Genomic DNA, 18312 nt, shown 5'->3' with positions numbered 1-18312 from the left:
AGATGGCCTTCGATGTGGTATCTCATCCTATTCTCACAGATAAACTGAGCGGCTGTGACATACATGATTACATGGTCAAGCAGGTGGCAAATTAGCTTAGGGGTCACACCCAGAGAGTGGTGGTGGATGGGTCAGTATTGACCTGGAAAGATGTGGGCAGTGGAGTCCCACAGGACTCGGTCCTTGGACTGGTGCTGTTCAGTGTCATTGGTGACTTGGATGAGGGTGTGGAAAGTGCTCTGTCCAAATTCACAGATGCTACCAAATTATGGGGTAAAGTTAACACACTAGAGGGTAGGGAACGAATCCAGATTCGTTCTGGACAGATTGGAAAAGTTGGTGGAGCAGAATAGGATGCAGTTCAATAAGGACAAGTGCAAGGTGCTGCACTTTGGGAGGAGGAATCACCAGCACGCTTACAGGCTGGGAGAAGACCTTCTCAGCAGCACGGCAGCAGTTGACACCAAGATGAACATGAGTCGTTAATGTGACAAAGTGATCAGTAAAGCTAACCGCACTTTATCATGCATTAGCAGGTGTATGACAAACAGGTCCAGGGAGGTGATGCATCCCCTTTATGCAGCATTGGTCAGGCTATAGTTGGAGTACTGCATCCAGTTTTGGGCACCGCACTTCAAGAGGGACGTGGACAACCTCGAGAGGGTCCAGAGTGGGGCTACTCCTATGGTTAGGGGCCTGCAGGCAAAGCCCCATGAGGAGAGATTGAGGGCCCTGGATCGCTTCAGGCTCCGCAAGAGAAAGCTGAGAGGAGATCTTGTAGCTGTTTATAAATTCATCAGAGGGGGACAGCAAGGAATAGGAGATGCTCTGTTTACCAGGCACCCCCATTTACTAGGACAAATGGCCACAAACTGGCAGAGAGCAGATTTAGGCTGGATGTCAGGAAGAACGTTTTTATGGTAAGGGTGACCAGAATCTGGAACGGGCTCCCAGGGAGGTGGTGCTCTCCCCTACCCTGGGGGGCTTTAAGCGGAGACTGGACTGGGTCGGCTGACCCCAGTGCCTTTCCTGCCCCGATTGAGACCCGCTGCCTTAGACCAGCACAGCTACAACCTACAGGCCTGTATGAACCCATGAGGCAGCTGACCAGTGAATATGAAGCTATAAGGCAGCTGCAAGGTGAATGTGAAGCGATGAGGCAGCTGACAGGTGACTATGAAGCGATGAGGTCATTGACCGGTGAAGATGAAGCGATGACGCAGCTGAATGGTGAGGTAGTTGAAAGATGAAGCTGTGACGTAGTTGACCGGTGAATATGGAGCTATGACGTAGTTGAAAGGTGAAGCTATGAAGCAGCTGACAGGTGACTATGAAGCGATGAGGTCATTGACCGGTGAAGATGAAGCGATGACGCAGCTGAATGGTGAGGCAGTTGAAAGATGAAGCTGTGACGTAGTTGACCGGTGAATATGGAGCTATGACGTAGTTGAAAGGTGAAGCGATGAGGTCGTTGGCGGGTGAATATGAAGCTGAGGCAGCTGAAAGGTGACCATGAGGCAGGTGACGGGCGAACACGGGCTGCGAGGCAGCTGGCCGCCCGGTGACTGCTGACCCTCTCCCCGCGGGGAGCAGGGCCCCTCTCTCAGCTCCCCCGGCCGCAGCCACGGAGGGTGGGCTGGCACCAGGCGGGTCCCAGGGCCCGGGCCGAGGCGCCCCCCCCGCGCCCATCACGCGGCTCCTTTAAGCCCCGCGCCGGGGCGGTCCGCACTGCATCGGCGGGAGGGGGCGGGGCGGGGCGGGGCGGCGCGGTCCGGTGCGGGGATGAGCGCACGAGCATGAAACATGGCTGCCCGGCTGTCAGCGGGGCCGCGTCCCCGGGCGGGATGCTGAGGAGCCCGCGCGGGGGTGCCACACGCGTGCGTGCGCTCGCCAGGAGGAACCCCAAGGTCACACTCGCGCCTTCCTCCTCCTCCTCCTCCTCCATGGGAGCCGGGGGCGAGGAGGGCGGCGGGCTGCGCGCGCGTGGCCGTGTGTGAAGACCGGGCTCCTCGCTCCCCGATGGAGCCGGGCAGCGTCCTGAGGCGCTGCTGCTTCTCCTCCTCCTCGCTGCTGCTGCTGGAGGCCAACAGCCGGCTGCTCCTCCACGGCTTCCTCTACCTGGTGCTGTACGCCCAGGTGTCCCAGGGCAAGCCCTGCGACAGAGCCTCTTGCTTCGCGGGCCGCTGTGTCAACGCCACCTGCCTCTGCGACCAGGGCTGGGTGGGAGACCAGTGCCAGCACTGCCAGGGCCGCTTCAAGTGAGTCTCGCTTCCCTTGTCCTTTCCCTGCATCGGCAGCTTGCGCCGAGCCTGCCGCAGAAGTTAGGGCCCTTCCCCGCCAGGTGGGACAGCCCCTAGGCGCAAGGGATCGGCGGGGAGAAGCTGGCAGCCTCGTCCGCGGACTCGCGACCTGTTTTGCAGAAGGGTCCTAACGGCATTTCCTTCACCTCTGTCTCCAAGGCTCCCTTTCCCTTCCTCCCCCCGGCTCTGACCGTCTTCCCTGCTCCTGTTTTGCCCCCTCCCCATTCTGCTCCTCACTGTGCACGGGCAGCAGAATAATAAAATCGATGAATAATAATAACAAGAATAACAGTAGCATCCATGGAAATAAGCACTCCCCCCTTCGTGATGGATACACCGTGGAGATAAATGACGCTTCGGCTTTTTGGAGGGAGGAGGAAATTGTGGCAGGACGGTTTGCAGGGGCCGAGTGGGTCGGTGGTGGATGTTGGCCGCGCGGCGGGGCGATACTTTCTCTCCGGTAGCCCCGTGGCTGGTGTCGTGGCTTTCCGGTGCTGTCTCCGTTGCACCGTTTTGCTCTATGAACTTGTTTAAAAAGGGGGCAGCAGAGCCTAGTGCATGGGGTGGGCAAAATGCGGCCCGCGGGCCGCATCCGGCCCGCGGGGCTCCTAAAAAGATGTAGAAAATTAGTATTTCTCTGTCTTTGGTTCCTGTCAAAAATGACAGGGCGCAAGGGCAGTAGGACCCAGGGGAAGCCCGGTGGGCTCCCACAACGGCGGGGCCCACGCGGCCCCACCCCCCAGCCGGAAGCCCCAGCCGCGGTTTCTGGGCTGGGAGCACGTGGCTAAGGTCAGGTAAGGGGGCACCCCGGGCAAGGAAGGAGCCTGGGGGGGAGTGGCACGCCCCAGGCCCGGTGTGCTGCGCTGCAGCTGCTTGCACCCCGCTTCGCTGCGAGCACCTGCAGCGCGGGGCACCGGGGGCGCTTCCCCGCTCAGCTTTTCCCTGGGTTTTAAGCCACCTTGTAGAATTCAGATATGTTATATTTGTCTGCTCCCGTAAGGATAAAACCAAATGTACAAACAACCCCCTGCCCCCCAGGCAGTTGTAGCTGAAAGATGCTATAAAACATGTAGTTACCATCGGTGTGTTTGCAGTGTTACCTCCTTACAGGATTTAAATTCTCCCTGAAGAGAGAATTTGGAAAAAAAGAAATATGGACTAATTGTTAAGCCCTATTTAAAACTTAGTAGAAATTGATTTTTCTGTCTTGGCAAATGAAGTTTAACTTGCATGGGGGGTAGGGGTGTGTGAGTACGTGCATGCACGTGTGCCCATGTGCAGGTTTTTTAAGAATCAAAGTTTCCTGCCTTGGATACCGACAAAGGGAAGCAGGCTCTGTTTGTCTGGGAAACCTAAGGAAGTTGGTTGTGAAACGTTTTGTCTGAAGTAAGATACTTATTCTGGGAAAGGAGCTATTACCTGGCAACTTTATGATTTGCTGTTTTGCGCCATAAGTGAGCTTATGACTTACTTGGAAAAGGGATGTTATTCCATTGTTTCATCAGAATGTTAACTTGATAATGGTAGTTATAAATTGATCTTGTACTATGTGTGTGTGTTGAGGATTTGGACCCAGTCATTGGTTTGTAGTCCTGTAATAAGTATTGTGCATGACATGTGGAGGCCCAGATGAATTTTCTCTGTAAAAACATGCTTGTGGAATGAATATTGCCCTCCTTTCTAGGAATTAATTGTTTTTTATACCTTGATGTCAATTTATCCTATCCTAATAGTGCAGAGGGTAAGGGAAATGTTAATCTTTTAATTATGCATTAATTACAAAGTATGAAACTTCCATTTTTGTTGGGTGATATTAGAATGCCTTTACAGGTATTTCCACTATATTTTAGTAAATTGGCATTCATTGTTTACATAAATTGCATTTGCTGGATGAGCTTAATGGGAAGAAGCATGACAGTTAGGCTTTGCCTCATGGCACTATGTTCACTTCTAGCAGAATACTAATAATCCATCCCCACCTAGAGGAAGGTCTGGCTGCATGTTGAAAGGACATCCTTTTCTTAGCTAAGCAGGCAGTGTTTAATAGATGGGCCCCAGGGTTTTTGGTGAAGTCCGGATACATTTGTTGCTCTGTTTTCTAAGGTGCAAATCCGTTAGAAGGTCACTGATAGCAACATTAAGATTTTGTCACAAGAGAAGCCTTTTGCTTATTTCAGAGAGCTGTTTTTAAGGATATGCTACTGTGGAAAAGTCACCCAAGTAGAGCATTTTGAATTTTTATATAAAGAACCAAAATGTTTCTGATTATTAAATACAAAAAATATGTAGAATAGTGTAGTAGTTTAGAGATTCATTCGATATGGCAGATGGTATAAGGTGGGGAACGGTATAAAATATTTGTCAGTATTTCACAGGACCAGTGGCAACCTTATTATCCCTTAAAGGTTGAATTATGATCCCTGGAGTCAGGGTAAGTGCCAAGACACCATCTCAGTCAGCACAGTATATATGCATAATTTCCCCACTTCAGCACCTATTTTCCAGCTATGTCATAAGATCTGTCTTGCAGCCACATGATTGAAGGTCTTTCTGACTTAGGTGGGAAATGGGGAGACTTGTTTGTTATGGTGGAACTGACCCATGTTTCCATTTGTCCATGCAGCATAAATGTGTACTACAGACATGATCAGTCTGTGACTGCTTTACAGTCTGTGGTCAACCAGTGGGGTTGGCTGTGTGTGACTTCCTTGTCATATACTGTTCTGGTCTACAAGAATTATCAAGAATGATTCAAGATGAATATAAGAGAAATGTTGTTAATAAGTGTGTAGGCTACAGTAAATGGAATAAAAATTTCATAGGTTGCAAATACTAAGTGTATAAATATTCATTAATGTAGGATTCTGTCTGTGACTTAGACCATTCCTGTATTGTTTTAAAGTGGTGTTTTATTCTTTAGTGACTTCATATATTGCCACCCAACGTTAAAATGCGCTGAACTTGACAAATACAGCTGAAAAACCTGTTACCTGTTTCTGGAGGCATTTAAGGTTAAGCTTACACAAAAAGAACAAGGATGTCTTATCAATATGTTTCCCGTTATGCACAGTGATATATAATTGATTATAGCTTTTTGAGACCTGCTTGTTGTCATCATGGTTGTTGTTGTTGTTCCCTCTCCAGCAAGTGGTGGAAAAAAATTACCTTGGAGGAAGGGCTCTATTTAAAGAAACTTGGGGCCATTAATTCTTATGTGAGGGAGTTTTTTGTAAATTGAGAAATAGCAGTCTAGCAGAGAAACATCAACAGTGATTGATCAATCTTAGTAAGCAGGTGTCAAAATTAATTGACAATTCCATGGTAACCTACCTTTTTCCCTATGGGGAAACTGTTAAGGGAGTAAGATTACTCTTTAAGTGCTGCACTGGGCTGGATGAAGGATGGATCTGGGGGGAAAAAAGGAACAGGTGAAAATAGTAACTAAAGCTTGTCTGAAGCACATCATTTGCTACTTTTCCAGCTTTCGTGTTTACACTTTGTAGTTTGTGTATACTAGTAAGGTAACAAAACACTTCACATTTGAACACTGCATTTACATGTTTGTTAGTTTCCAGAATGTTCATCTCCGAGCTAAACACTTTCTGGGCCTTGTTGATGTCTCATGGTGAATGCATTTATTTTATTTTGTACTTGTTTTGAACTTTAAGTTGCAGTTAAATTCAGATATGTTTTCTGCCTTTCTTATTCTGTTTTCATCTATTCAGCAAAATGCTAATTTGCACAATGCAGAACAATAGAAGGTGCATTCATTCGCATATGAAACAACACCCTTAACAAGTAAACAAGAAAAATAAATTCTGTTAGTTGTTTAATGGAGGTAGAGAGAGGTAAGAAAGGAACAGAGAAGCAGTGAGAGCTTGTAACAGTTCTTGGGGTGAGAACAGATTAAAACAGAGATTGAAAGCACATTGGTCAGTCTGTCTTCACCAGGTGGTTCCATTTAAATCTATTTATTGATTCAGGCTGGGGAAGGAACCTAGCTTTTCAGAAATGGTTGCTTAAGGATGTATCCTCACAGTTAAAAATCTCATTGAGTGTTAAGCAAAGTTTATCTTAGAATTTGATAGAAGCAGAGGCTCCTTTATCAATAAAGTCTTGGTAACTATGATAATTTGAGTAGCAAGACTAAGATCGGCAAACATAGAAAAGTGTGTGCGCATGTGTATATGTATGTATATGTTTGCTGATCTTAGTCTTAGTTTATCTATACTTTTTTCCTACTGCACTGGATTTGTTTAAATTTTACTGGCATTTAATTTCTACTTCGACCAAGTTCAGAGAGTGGTAGTTAGTCCATAAATTATGACTCTTCCCTGCCTTCTGTCTGATCTTGTTGTGAGAATAAAAGGGTGACTGCTATGTTTAAAACTTTAGAATGTTGTGTGTGCAAAACATGGCAATAGCAATATTGACATAATTGCACAAGTAATTGTGGTAAATGCATATTGAAACTGTAGGCACATGTGGTATTGAAATTTTGACAATTAAGCTCCAAGCTTATTTCTTCCCCCGTGCAAAGTATAGAAGTAACCTCTTTGTTCTAGGTCCAGCAGAACTGTCATCTACTTCGGTATTTGCCAGTTGAGATTCTGAGTCTTCTGTGAAGCTTTTTTAGATGTATTTTGGTTTGCATGTTATTGTATATCTTGGTCGGTGCCCAGACCTTGGTATACCATATTAACATTACGAGTAATGCTGTATCAGTTTCCTGAATTTCTGTTGACATCTTATCCCTTCTGTCATCTTTAGACAAGTGTGACTTTCTTGGGTAGCATCCATTGTGAGGAGCATAAGTAATAGGTTCCGTTTTACTAGTAACATTGTGAGAGATTTTCCTATTTCTAACCTGTTGTAACAAGTGTGATTCTTGGAGATGCTGCTAAAAATACTTCTCAAGTAAACTGTTTAACATTTCTCCCTAAAGGGAATGCAAGTAATAGTGAAATATCCAGCGATCAATTATCAGGCGCTGCTGTTTGGGGCTGGCTGGGGCAAGGGACACAACGGAGATAAAGAGCAGAATGCACTGGCAAGGAATTGGAACAATGGGGTATGAAACAATAATGCTGAAATAACTGTAATTGATTATTATCTTGGGTCTGGCTGCATGTCTCTGGCAGGATTACAAAAGCCCTATAACATGACACGTGTGTGCACGTGCAGTGTTAGTGATGGCCAGATCCTGTTCTGGTAAACTTGCATATTATGAGAGAAAGCTTACATGCAGTTTTCTTCGGTTACTCTGTTGTGAGAGAGGAGAAAAATAGTTTTCCACAGCAAAATCAGCACTCATCTTCATTTCCAAGATAGAGCAAGTGCAACAGGGGCTGAAGGCTTAAAGTGGACCCTTGCAGTGGTGTAACTAGGGTGGGGTGACGGGGACAGTGCTCCTGGGCACCAATGAGGTGGACACTGCAATGTCTAGGAACATACATTAGGCTTGTCTCTGGACAAATTGTGCCTGTGTTTGTCCCATAACAGAAAGATCCAGGGTTTAGTATGTGGCTGAATGTACTGTCACTCTTCTAATTCATGGGATAACCATTCAGATGTGCTATGTGATGTCCTGGGTTAAATTATTAGTACTTTTCATCCTGTGAGCCTTTTAGGATTTATCCTGGGACAACAGACACGGACATCTGAATGATTGCACTTTGTTTCAGCACGATGTTTTTCTTTGGATAAATGCAGTGTCTGTTTTGGATCCTTATCATTGAAACTATTTGCACAAGGCAAGGGACGATTGTCTCATTAAAGAACCTCGGCACTGGAACAGGACAAGTTTATGAGGACAGAAGAAAATCATTAACTTGTGACTTTTTTAAGGCATTTGCTAATCTCTGCTATATCCTATAGTTTTGCAAACTATTGGCCTGATTATGTCTCTTAGATCTGTAGATAGATCAACCACTCTGCCCATGGATTTTCTCTCTTTCAGGTGCAAGAGAGTACTGTTTTCTGCCAGAGTAGTGATTCTCAGCTACGGTGCTGTGACCTTGGGGTACCTTGAGATCCTTTTAAGAGTGTTGTGGGCCACTACAGCTTGTTACTACAATTAGGTGTGCGAACATGACTGACAGGATGAACCCAGAGATTTCAGATAGGAATCCATACTGTTGAAGACATTTTGACCTGTTGTCTTTCTGAGCTGTCTGCTTTATTATTTTTCTGTAGTCACAAAAATGAGTGAAAACCAAGAGCTGGCATTTTCCAAAGGTTCCTCAAATCTAAAAAGGTTGAGAACCACTACTCCAGAGGAACAACCACGTGTTATGGTATACTCTGCAGCAGGAAATGGAAACCGGGTCGGAGATAGGAGGGCCAGGGAGACTTGAATAATCTTCATCAAAACTTACAAGTTTTAAAAAAGTGTGCATCTCCTCAGTAGCATTTCAGTTCTCTCTCCTGCCTTTGGGGAGTTTGGAATAACTGAGGTGAATCCTTGATTTTTTTGAGGCTTCAGTTGAATCACGTGATCAGATATGTAGGGTGAGCAACATGGAATCATGGAATTGTAGCATTGGAAGGGACCTGAAGGATCATCTGATGCAACATCCTGCTATTCCTAAACTTGCTTTTATACAAAAGTGCAAAGCCCTTAGATGTACAGTGTATTGCAGATCACTGATTGTTCAGGTTTAGAGTTTGTGGGCCATGTATATTCCTGTGGGGATAAAAGGAGTAACCAGTATCCTGTTCCCTTATATTATGATGTAAGGAAATTGCTATAAGACAATTTTCATAAAGTGTTCCTTCCACTTAAATCTCTTTCTTAATGGCACTTGCATTATCTAAATTTAAAACTATTTTTCTTTTTGTAGAATAGTTAAGTGTTCTTTTTATCATTTGAAGATGATGCAATTTGTAAAACAACCCCCAACTGTAGCAATGCTGGGAAGTTTCATCTGCATCATTAAATGTTACAGTTGGAACTTAACTGGGATAATTGCAATGATAAAATCATAAAACAAAAGCAATATTTTTTTTCTGTGAGTTTCTTCACATTTACTTAAAGAGTAAATATGACACTATCTTGTAGTGTAGACTACATGACTGAATTAATATTGCAGTTAGAAGTCAAATGTGAAATTGCCCATTTTAAACGGTGCCAGTGTAACAGAGTCAAGATTTCTGTAGTCTAGAAGTATAATGTATGAATTTACACACTTTTTTTGTTTAGTTCCCTGGATAGATTGTTTTGTCCTGATTTTGAAACTCCTTTAGTGACTAATTATGTTTCTGATGCTGCATTTTCTCTCTGGCTTGTTTCTGCCTCTTTGTGATAATATAATTGGCTATATTGTTCTTTGTATAGAGTTATTTATCTCTAGTCAATGTTATTGGCTTTAAAATATTTTACAATTAATTGGACTACCAAACTATTTATATTATGTTTATGCCATAGTGTTTAAATGTAGTTTGTTTCTCTCTCATTAGCTTTTCATACTTCCTGTTTTGAGAAGTATTCAACCAGCACTGACTTTTAATAGGGATTTTATTTTCAGTAGCTATTGGAAGTGGCAGACTTTTTCTTGCTTAGCCAGAGTTGTGGTTGGCCCCATTGGACTAAATCTCATATAGGAAGCTAGACAGTTCTACAGTATGCTGCAAGTGAACTCAACTTCAAGACTGCATCTAAACAGGGCTTTTAAACATATTAAACAACCTCAGTAGATGGGATTGAAAGGTCCACTTCTTTTGCCTGCGGAGACATACAGCATGTTGTAATTGGTTATTTTTGAAAAGAGCTTTGCTTCAGGTTTGTAAAAGATTCCCATTTCATGTAGAGTAAGGCAGGGGGTTGGACTAGATGACTTCTTGAGGTCCCATCCTCTGAGCGATTTTTTTTTTTTTTTTTCAAATCAATTTGTACAGCTCTGGCAGACTGGAGCATAGTAGTGAAGGGTTTGTGAATTAAACTTTGCTTTTTAATGTACTATAGTTTTTGAGACCTGGTGGGATAGTAAGAAATATTCAACTTAAGTCATTTAAGTCTTCAAGATAGATTAGTGAATGGTACTCTCAAGAAATGAGCTCTAATTTATTGGCATTCAGACAGAGATGATTGAGATACTTTTTGGTTCCTACATTTTCCTTGGTTTCACTTTCATTTTTTTGGTAGCAGGCTGGCCTTTTAGGTACCTGGTATAAAAGAATCAAGTTTTTTTGGTTATTAAGCTTTGTCTGCAGGTATTTCTAGAGTCACTTTCTAAATTAATTTGTGGATATTATCTTTAATATTTTTAGGAAATCATGTAAATCGTCTTACTTGTTTTGCCCTTGACCAGCCAACTTTTGTACACAAACTTCTTGATGCAGATATTAAAAGGGCTATCAAATTTTATTAGCCTAGGCAAAGCCCTTTAAATTTAAAACTTTGTGGATCATATAATGCCATCTGCTGAGGCCAATATGAGCAGAGCAAAGTGGCCTTGAACTATGCTTTGAGTCATAACAGAAAAATAGTATTCAATAAGAAAAGCAATCTAGAAATACCAGGTTTAAATTGATTATAGGTTGTCTATCCATGAGTTGTTACGAGTTGAACTAAAATTGGTTACACATACCTCTTGAACGGCTACAGCTGATAACTTTAGACAAGGAATGAAATCCTGAATCCTTTAATGTTGGTTGCAAAATTCCGTGGGGTTTGTCTTTCATTTTAGCAATGTGACACAGACAAGTATTCCATTGACTTAAATGGGACTACTTTTGTGTAAGGGCTTATGCATTAAAGTTGCACTGCTATAAGCTAAAGTGTTAATATTAATTGATGGTCCTTATGAAGATCATCTTATTTTGGTTTTATAAAGTCTGTTTTCTTTTTTACAGGAGTCTATTAGGAACAGGTTTTAGTTGATGCTGAAGTCTTTGATTCTGTGCACAATGCAATGAAAAGTAGTTGCCCTTGTTTTTTCTTAATTTTTTTTCCTAATTTGAACGACTGTTTTTTACTTAAATTTTAGAAGGCCAGCTTTATGTCATGTTCACCAGCTTGTCTAACTTTATCCCAACTATACAGTTTGTGTAATAAAAGAGATAACCCAGGAAAATCCTTGCCCCTCACATTGTAGAATAAGCATTTAAATATATTTATTCTAAATTTTAAAAAAATCTCATTTTAAGTGGTGTAAGCATAAATTAGTTTGACACGGTAGACTTCTGTTACTGCAAAATAAATACAAACCATGCTAAAAGAAGCGGTTCTGAAACAAAAGAATCCTTTTTATTTAAAGAATAGATTTGATAAAATAAATAAAAATAAGTTTCCAGGCCTGTAACTTTATCATAAAATTGTAGTTGCTTGTAGATGTAGAAATGTGTGATCTCTGACTCATAAAGGGTATAAAGCCAGAAGGGGAAATGTGATCATCCTGTCCTACTACCCACATAACATAGGCCATAGGACTTCTCTGAATGTATTGCTGCTTGAACTGGAACCAATACTTTAGGACAGTGGTCTCCAAAGTGGGGTGCGTGCACGCCAGGGGGTGTGCCAGACGATCCGTTGGGGTGCGGGAAGAAAATATTAGAACTTCTATTTAGATGTATATTTATATAAATGTACATATATTGGGATGCGTGCTCAAAAGTTTTTTACTGATGAGGTGTGCGATCAAAAAAGTTTGGAGACCACTGCTTTAGGAAGCATCTAATCTCAACATTTAAACATTGTCAGTGGTAGAAAATCCAGCACAAGCCCGTGTAACTTTTTTCTCTCTATGATTTAAATAATGTGTGGCTTATTTCTAACCTGAATTTGTTTGTTAAGTCACTGGATAAAAATAAAGTACTAGTACTAAGAGCAGAGACTTGGGTCTCCCCTCCTAGGTGAATGCCCCAGCTGTTGGATTGCAGTCATTTTCCTAGTTGTGTGCTCTCTGGGCCAGTGAATCTTATTTATTTATTTATTTATTTATTTATTTATTTATTTATTCTTTTTTGTGGAACAACTTCAGGAGAGAGAGAGGGATTTTTTTCCCCCACCCCACCCAGTGGATTAAGGAATGGGGCTACCTGCTCCCTCCTTTCCATCCCTCCCACATGCACGCTTTGGCTGTGAACTCATCAGTTGATTGGGACAAGATCTGTTTTTGCGTGGCTTAAGCTTGGAGAGGCAGAGGAGAAAGGTGGTGGTGAATGTTACTTTGTTTTGCCCTTCCCTTTTCTCCCCCTTCCTGCTGAATTCTCTAGCAGGAGAAAAGAGGGGATGAGTAGCAGCAACAGTGCTTGCCCCCTGGGCTCTGAAGCCACATGAAAACAGGAGCTCTCTCCAGACCCTTGTGTTGAGAGCTCATGAGTAGTACAGCCGAAAGGGGGTTGCAACTGTGCTGCACCCCTTGTAGATCCACCCTTGCTAGTCCCAGAATAGGCTTCCTGGGAAGTGGCAGATATTAATTTGAATTTTTTCACATGGAGAAGGGAATTGACATGGGGTCTCATAATTTAGGCAAATAATGTCACCATGAGGATATAATATAAATACCGCAATCTGGTAGAATCACCATCTATTAATGCAGCTGCTGTTTCCTTTTAAGCACAGGCAGTAATGCATTTTGTGTGGAGCCTGAAAACATAATAATATATAGGTTAAATGTACCCTGGGCGCACTTTTGGATTGAGTCCCTTGGGATCTTTAGGCAGAGGAGCACCTAGTTTCTAAATCCCAACAGAGCTTAGATGTGAATTCCAAACTGCTTAGCAGTGTCAAAAATAATAACAGATGGCTAAATTTCCATTCCGCTTCTCTTCCCCTCTGTGCCAAGTCTCACCTTTCATGCATTCGGAAAACAAATCTGCTTGTCCTGCTATATCACTATAGATATGTACATCTTTTATGGCTTGATTTCAGGCTGTTCAACTTTTGGGCAGCTGAGAGTTGTATACCATATGGGCCAGAGGCCCCACACAATGTGGACAGGTGGGCACCCTTCTCTTACCCAACTCTCCAACCATGTGGGCTGCCTAGTGTTGTCCCCCCCCCACCCCACTATGTGGGCAGCTTTGCTCCCCCTTCTTTCAGTTGAGTGGGAGGGGCTGGGCAACTGCACACAAGTCACACAGTGTGGGCAGCCTAGTTCTCCCCTCCCTCCATCATGCAGGCTGCTTCTCCCACCCTTCCCCTTCCGCTTCCCCTTACCGCAGCACAGGTGGCCTGGCTCTAACCCATCCACCCCCTTCCTTAGCCTTGCAGGTGACACCAAGCTGGGTGGTGCAGTAGATGCACTGGAGGGTAGGCACGGCTAGAGTTTGGAGACATCTCGATAAATTGAAGGATTGGTCCAAAATAAATCTTATGAGGTTCCAGAAGGACAAGCACCATGTCCTGCACTTAAGAGGAACAGTCCTGTGCAGTACAGCTGGGAGGGGACTGGCTAAGCAGCAGTTCTGCAGAAATGGACCTGCGGATTACAGTGGATAATAAGCTGAATGTGAGCCAGCAGTGTGCCCTTGTTGCCAAGAAGGCTGATGGCATCCTGGGCTGCATTAGTAGGAGCAGTTCAGGGGAAGTGATTGATCCCCTCTTTGGCAGTGGTGAGGCCATATCAGGAGTATTGTGTCCAGTTTTGGGCCATTTACTGTGGAAGTGGACAAATTGCAGAGAGTCTAGTAGTGGGCAATGAAAATAGATCTGAGGTCCCTTCCAAGCCTAATTTTCTTTGATTCTATGAAAATGGTTAGGGGGCTGGAGGACATGACTTGTGAGGAGTGGCTGAGGGAACTGGGCTTATTTATTTTGGAAAAAGAGAAGACTGAGGGGGGGATTTAATAGCAGCTTTTACCTGAAGGGCGGTTCCAAAGAGGATGGAGCTGGACTGTTCTCAGTGGTGGGAGGTGACAGAACAAGGAGCAGTGGTCTCATGTTGCAGCAAGGGAAGCTTAGGTTGGATATTAGGAAGTACTTTCTCACAAAGAGGGTAGTAAAGCACTGGAACAGGTTATCCAGAGATGTTGTGCAATCTCCATCTTCAGAGGTTTTTAAGACCCAGCTAGACAGAATGCTGGCTGGGATGATCTAGTTGGGGATGGTGATGCTTTGAGAAGGGGATTGCACTAGATGACTTCTGAGGTCGCTTCCAACCCTAATTTTCTCTGGTTCTAGGATTACCTACCTGCTGTGTAGGAGGAGCAACTGGGAGGGGTGGTGGCAGCTGTGAGGGAGTTCATGGGCTGGCTGCGTGATAACACTTTGAGGGCTGTGTGTGGCCCGTGGATTGCCAGTTGGATAGCCTGGATTAATTGAGTGAGTAAGGTTTATGAAGGATGATGATGTTCACTAGGTTCGTTGTCTCTGTATGGAGTATTCAAAGGTTCACATTAGGTTTATATTCGTTCTGACAAAATTCAGTTGTAAGTATGTGAATTTAGCTGGTGACAAAAAACTTGGGAAGGTCACAGAGAGCGTATTTTAAAATGTGTCATGACATGTTTTTTTATCCTGTTTGCAGGAATGTTGATTATTTTACATACTGTTTCAGTCCCATTACAAACTGTGGTAATGCATTTGTTTGATATGGTTATGCAGGATGCTGATTTGACCTCTCTCTCTCTTTCTTTTTCTTTTACAGTTTGAATAAGCAATAGCATAAAAGAAAATTCAATCCCTTGTTTTAAATACCCTAGGATATTTCAGTTTTGTAAATTTGTATGTGCTGCCTACAGGGAAGGATTGTGATTATGATCCAAATAGCATTTGGGAGTTGATTCTTGTTCCCACCAGGCAGTAAATTATTGGTGTCATTTAGTTTAGCTTTTACTATCTGCCTAGTATAAAAAAGTAAGATCTAGGGAAGATTCTGTTTTTAGAAGTTATTACCGTAGCTGTTGTCATTTTCTTAAATATGTGGAAATAGCGTAGTGAGATGTATACTACTATAAATATGTTTGTATGTTCTTTCTGAGGGTTTCCTTCTCTGTTATAAAAGTGTTGGGCATTGTTTGTGCCACAAATGCATCCAACTACCAATGAATGGATTTTGAAACTTCTTTCCTTGGGAAGATGAACATCTAGAAGTAACAGGCAGGTAGAGTTGTTCTAGGTATTTTAGATGAGCCAGAACTCAAACTCTAGTCACACTTCCTTTTTTTAAAATTATTGGTATGGTAACTTGCTCAGATGTCATTGTTTTCAAATTCAGCTTTACGTTTCCTATTATAAATGCATTTCAAGCTGTGAATATTTATTTTTATGCTGTGATGGGTGAGAAACGTGGAGAACCTTCCATGGAAAGAGTAGATAAAAAGACTTGAAAAACTCTGAGCTGTGAAGGCGGGGAACAACTGGTGTATATGCCTTGTGTCTGCATTTTAGTCTCGGATAACTGTTTTTTCACAGCAGTTTACCACTTTCCCTCCTCTCTAGGAATGAGAAAATATAAGAGTACTTGCTGCATTCAGCTCTCCTGGAATCCCAGTGTAACTTATAACAGCAGACAAAAATTATATAAATTACCATGCTATATGTGTTTTCTATGTCTAGACCCTAAGTTCCACAAGCTAATCCTTGAGACCCAAAGCCACTTTAAACATCCAATTTGGTTTTTTTAAATGGAACATTCATAGTAATATTAGCTAGAATATTCATAAATGGGTCTGAACTGCAGTGTTTGGATCTGGGGCTTGGATGTGGGTTTATAGTGTAGGACAGCTCATGTATCTCATTATTTTGTTAACAGGAGGAATAAATCCATTGATCCTGGTGACACCAGTAAATCCAAACTCCAGTGACTTCAAAGTTACTCCACATTTTGGCCAATTAATTTGAGAACAGATTTTGACTAATGGTGCAGTGAAAGTTGGTAGTAAATGAATGATGCACAATTTCTGTATGGCTAAAGGGACAAAAAAGTTTTATCCTTAATTTAGTGAAAAACAGAGTAATTCAGAAATGCTATGTGAAGGAAGGAAGGCTGTGCTGAAAATGTGCTTTGTTAGAGAGCACTAGAGACTGATTCAGGCTTGAGTTGCATCAAAATGTGGGCACAAAGGATGGTAATAATATATGAGAGTGAGGTGATTGGGGAATATCCTCAGTATATTCTTTTTATGTCAAATATAGTATTTTTTGAAGGATGGAGTGTTAGTGAGAAAAATAGTTTAAAAATCTGTTAGCAGAAACAAAGAATCTATGGATTCAAGTTCATATATTATTGAAAAACAAATTTCTGTTAGCAGCAAAATTTAAAAGTGGCTGTGATCTTCAGTCTTGTAGGTAAGTTATGAGAGATCTCTTCCATCTTTTTTAAAGTGATGGAAATGAGTAGGTAAAGGTTGGTGATTTCTGGAAGTGGGTAGGTAAAACTGATACACCTGTGTATGCTTGGAGCCATTTTACCATCACAGGTAGAAGCACAACTGCATTTGACACTAAATGATAGCTAGGACATAGGGCCCTGACAGAAGTGACATTTTGTCATCCGATTGGCCCACTGAAAGTGCTTTACAGCCATTGAAAGAAGTGCATGGTTCCAGAGCGCTTTAAAAGTACCTGTATAATGCAACAATGATGATGGCTCTCCGAAGGGGCTAGGCTAGGGGAGAGATGCTGCAGACTTACAGCCAGCTCCAAAGTGGAGTTTGAATTCCCCTCCTTCACCCAACAGAGAAAGTTCATGGGGCAGTGGGTCACTGTAACTCATGGTGCTTTCTGTGAAGCATCATGCGTTACAGCAGAGAGAGGCCCCTCTGTCAGCACCCTTAATCCCACTTTGACTTCACCAACAAGCCAAAGTGGGAAGATCACAAAAATGTTGCAAAGATCAAAAAGCTTTGAGTACCAGCAAAATTAGTACACTTTGTTTGCAAATAAAATGACAGCTATGTTCCAGGCAGGAGATGATGTTACTTTTAATACACTCTGAAAATAAGTATTTTTAGATAAACAGCACCATGCCTAATGCAAACAAAGCAGCATGCTATTCTGTAGGAAGCTAGTTCTATGCAGATTATAAGCATAATCATTTTGATATTCACAGAGTGCCCCAACTCCTGTCACTAGTGTCCCCATTAATTTGGCATCCAGAGCTTGTGCCAAATACGCTGGTTATTCGCACCACTTGTGGCACACGTTGGAGGCCATGGCTGTTCTAAAGGATGATTTTAAAATGTTAACTGGAGCTGAAAGGTGTTGCTGAAACTGACACGAAGTACTTGAAGAAGCAGTTAGTTTTGAAAACCTATATTATACCTGCACTTGTGCACACAGATGTGACATTAGTATTAAGATGTTTTAATTAAAGACTTTGTTCTTCAGTGCATCATAAAATGTACTATGGCTCTGAGTCCTAAAGTAGAAGGCAGGCTAGATTTGCACCTCGATAGACTACCCTAACTCTCTCCAATGTCGTAGAGTAAAACCTTTCATTTTATAGTACTTCATTTTATAAGCATAGTATGTTCTTATCTATTTTTAAAAAATTTGTGGTATTTTTCTAGCAATTTTAATTTCCATGTGATGGAAGTTTTGTGTTTTTAAAGAAATGTCTATATTAATGGAAATTCTTCCTTCCCTCCTCATTTCTATGTTGTGCTTTTACACTTTGAAAATTTACTGAAGTTTGCAACTTAGAATAAAAAATGACTTGGGGAGGAGGTGGGTAAATATAATTAGCCTTCTTACATGTGAGGAATCCGATGCTATATAATATGTCCAGGTTTACACACAAGGTGTGACAAGACAACAGTGAAAACTGGTCACTTCGTAGAGCCCCATCCAGTGCCAGGCTTACTCTTTCTTTACTGGAAAACTATACATCTAAATTATTTATAATACAAATAAATTATCTTTTGTTTTCACTGGAGTACTTTGATTTTTTTTTTTTTTTTTTTTGAAGGAAAAAAATATAATAAGGCGTCGAGCTGTTTATTCAACATAGCAAATGCCTATCCATATGTCGTAACTAAGAGTAAGTTAAATCAGTTGTTGTATACTTATTTTGCACATAGTGGGTACACATTGTGCACTTGTTAGCAAATGTGTTAGTCCTATGTG

General features: G+C 42.3%; 1 protein-coding gene across 5 annotated transcripts in view; it reads left to right on the top strand.

Moving 5' to 3' along the window:
* The first annotated feature begins 1778 nt into the window (after positions 1–1778).
* Positions 1779–18312, top strand: part of ATRNL1 (attractin like 1) — a 1104086-nt gene continuing 1087552 nt past the window's right edge. For all 5 annotated transcript variants that reach the window (XM_090056522.1, XM_090056523.1, XM_090056521.1 and 2 more), the window contains exon 1: positions 1779–2258. In XM_090056522.1, the coding sequence (XP_089912648.1) occupies positions 2020–2258 (239 nt within the window). In that variant the 5' untranslated portion in view covers positions 1779–2019. The remainder of the gene's footprint in view (positions 2259–18312) is intronic.

The sequence above is a fragment of the Crocodylus siamensis genome, chromosome 7, assembly GCF_052110815.1.
Source record: "Crocodylus siamensis isolate JL-2025a chromosome 7, ASM5211081v1, whole genome shotgun sequence".
Taxonomy (NCBI): Eukaryota; Metazoa; Chordata; order Crocodylia; family Crocodylidae; genus Crocodylus; species Crocodylus siamensis.
Note: the sequence above shows the minus strand (reverse complement) of the source record. Positions and strands in the feature narration are given on the sequence as shown.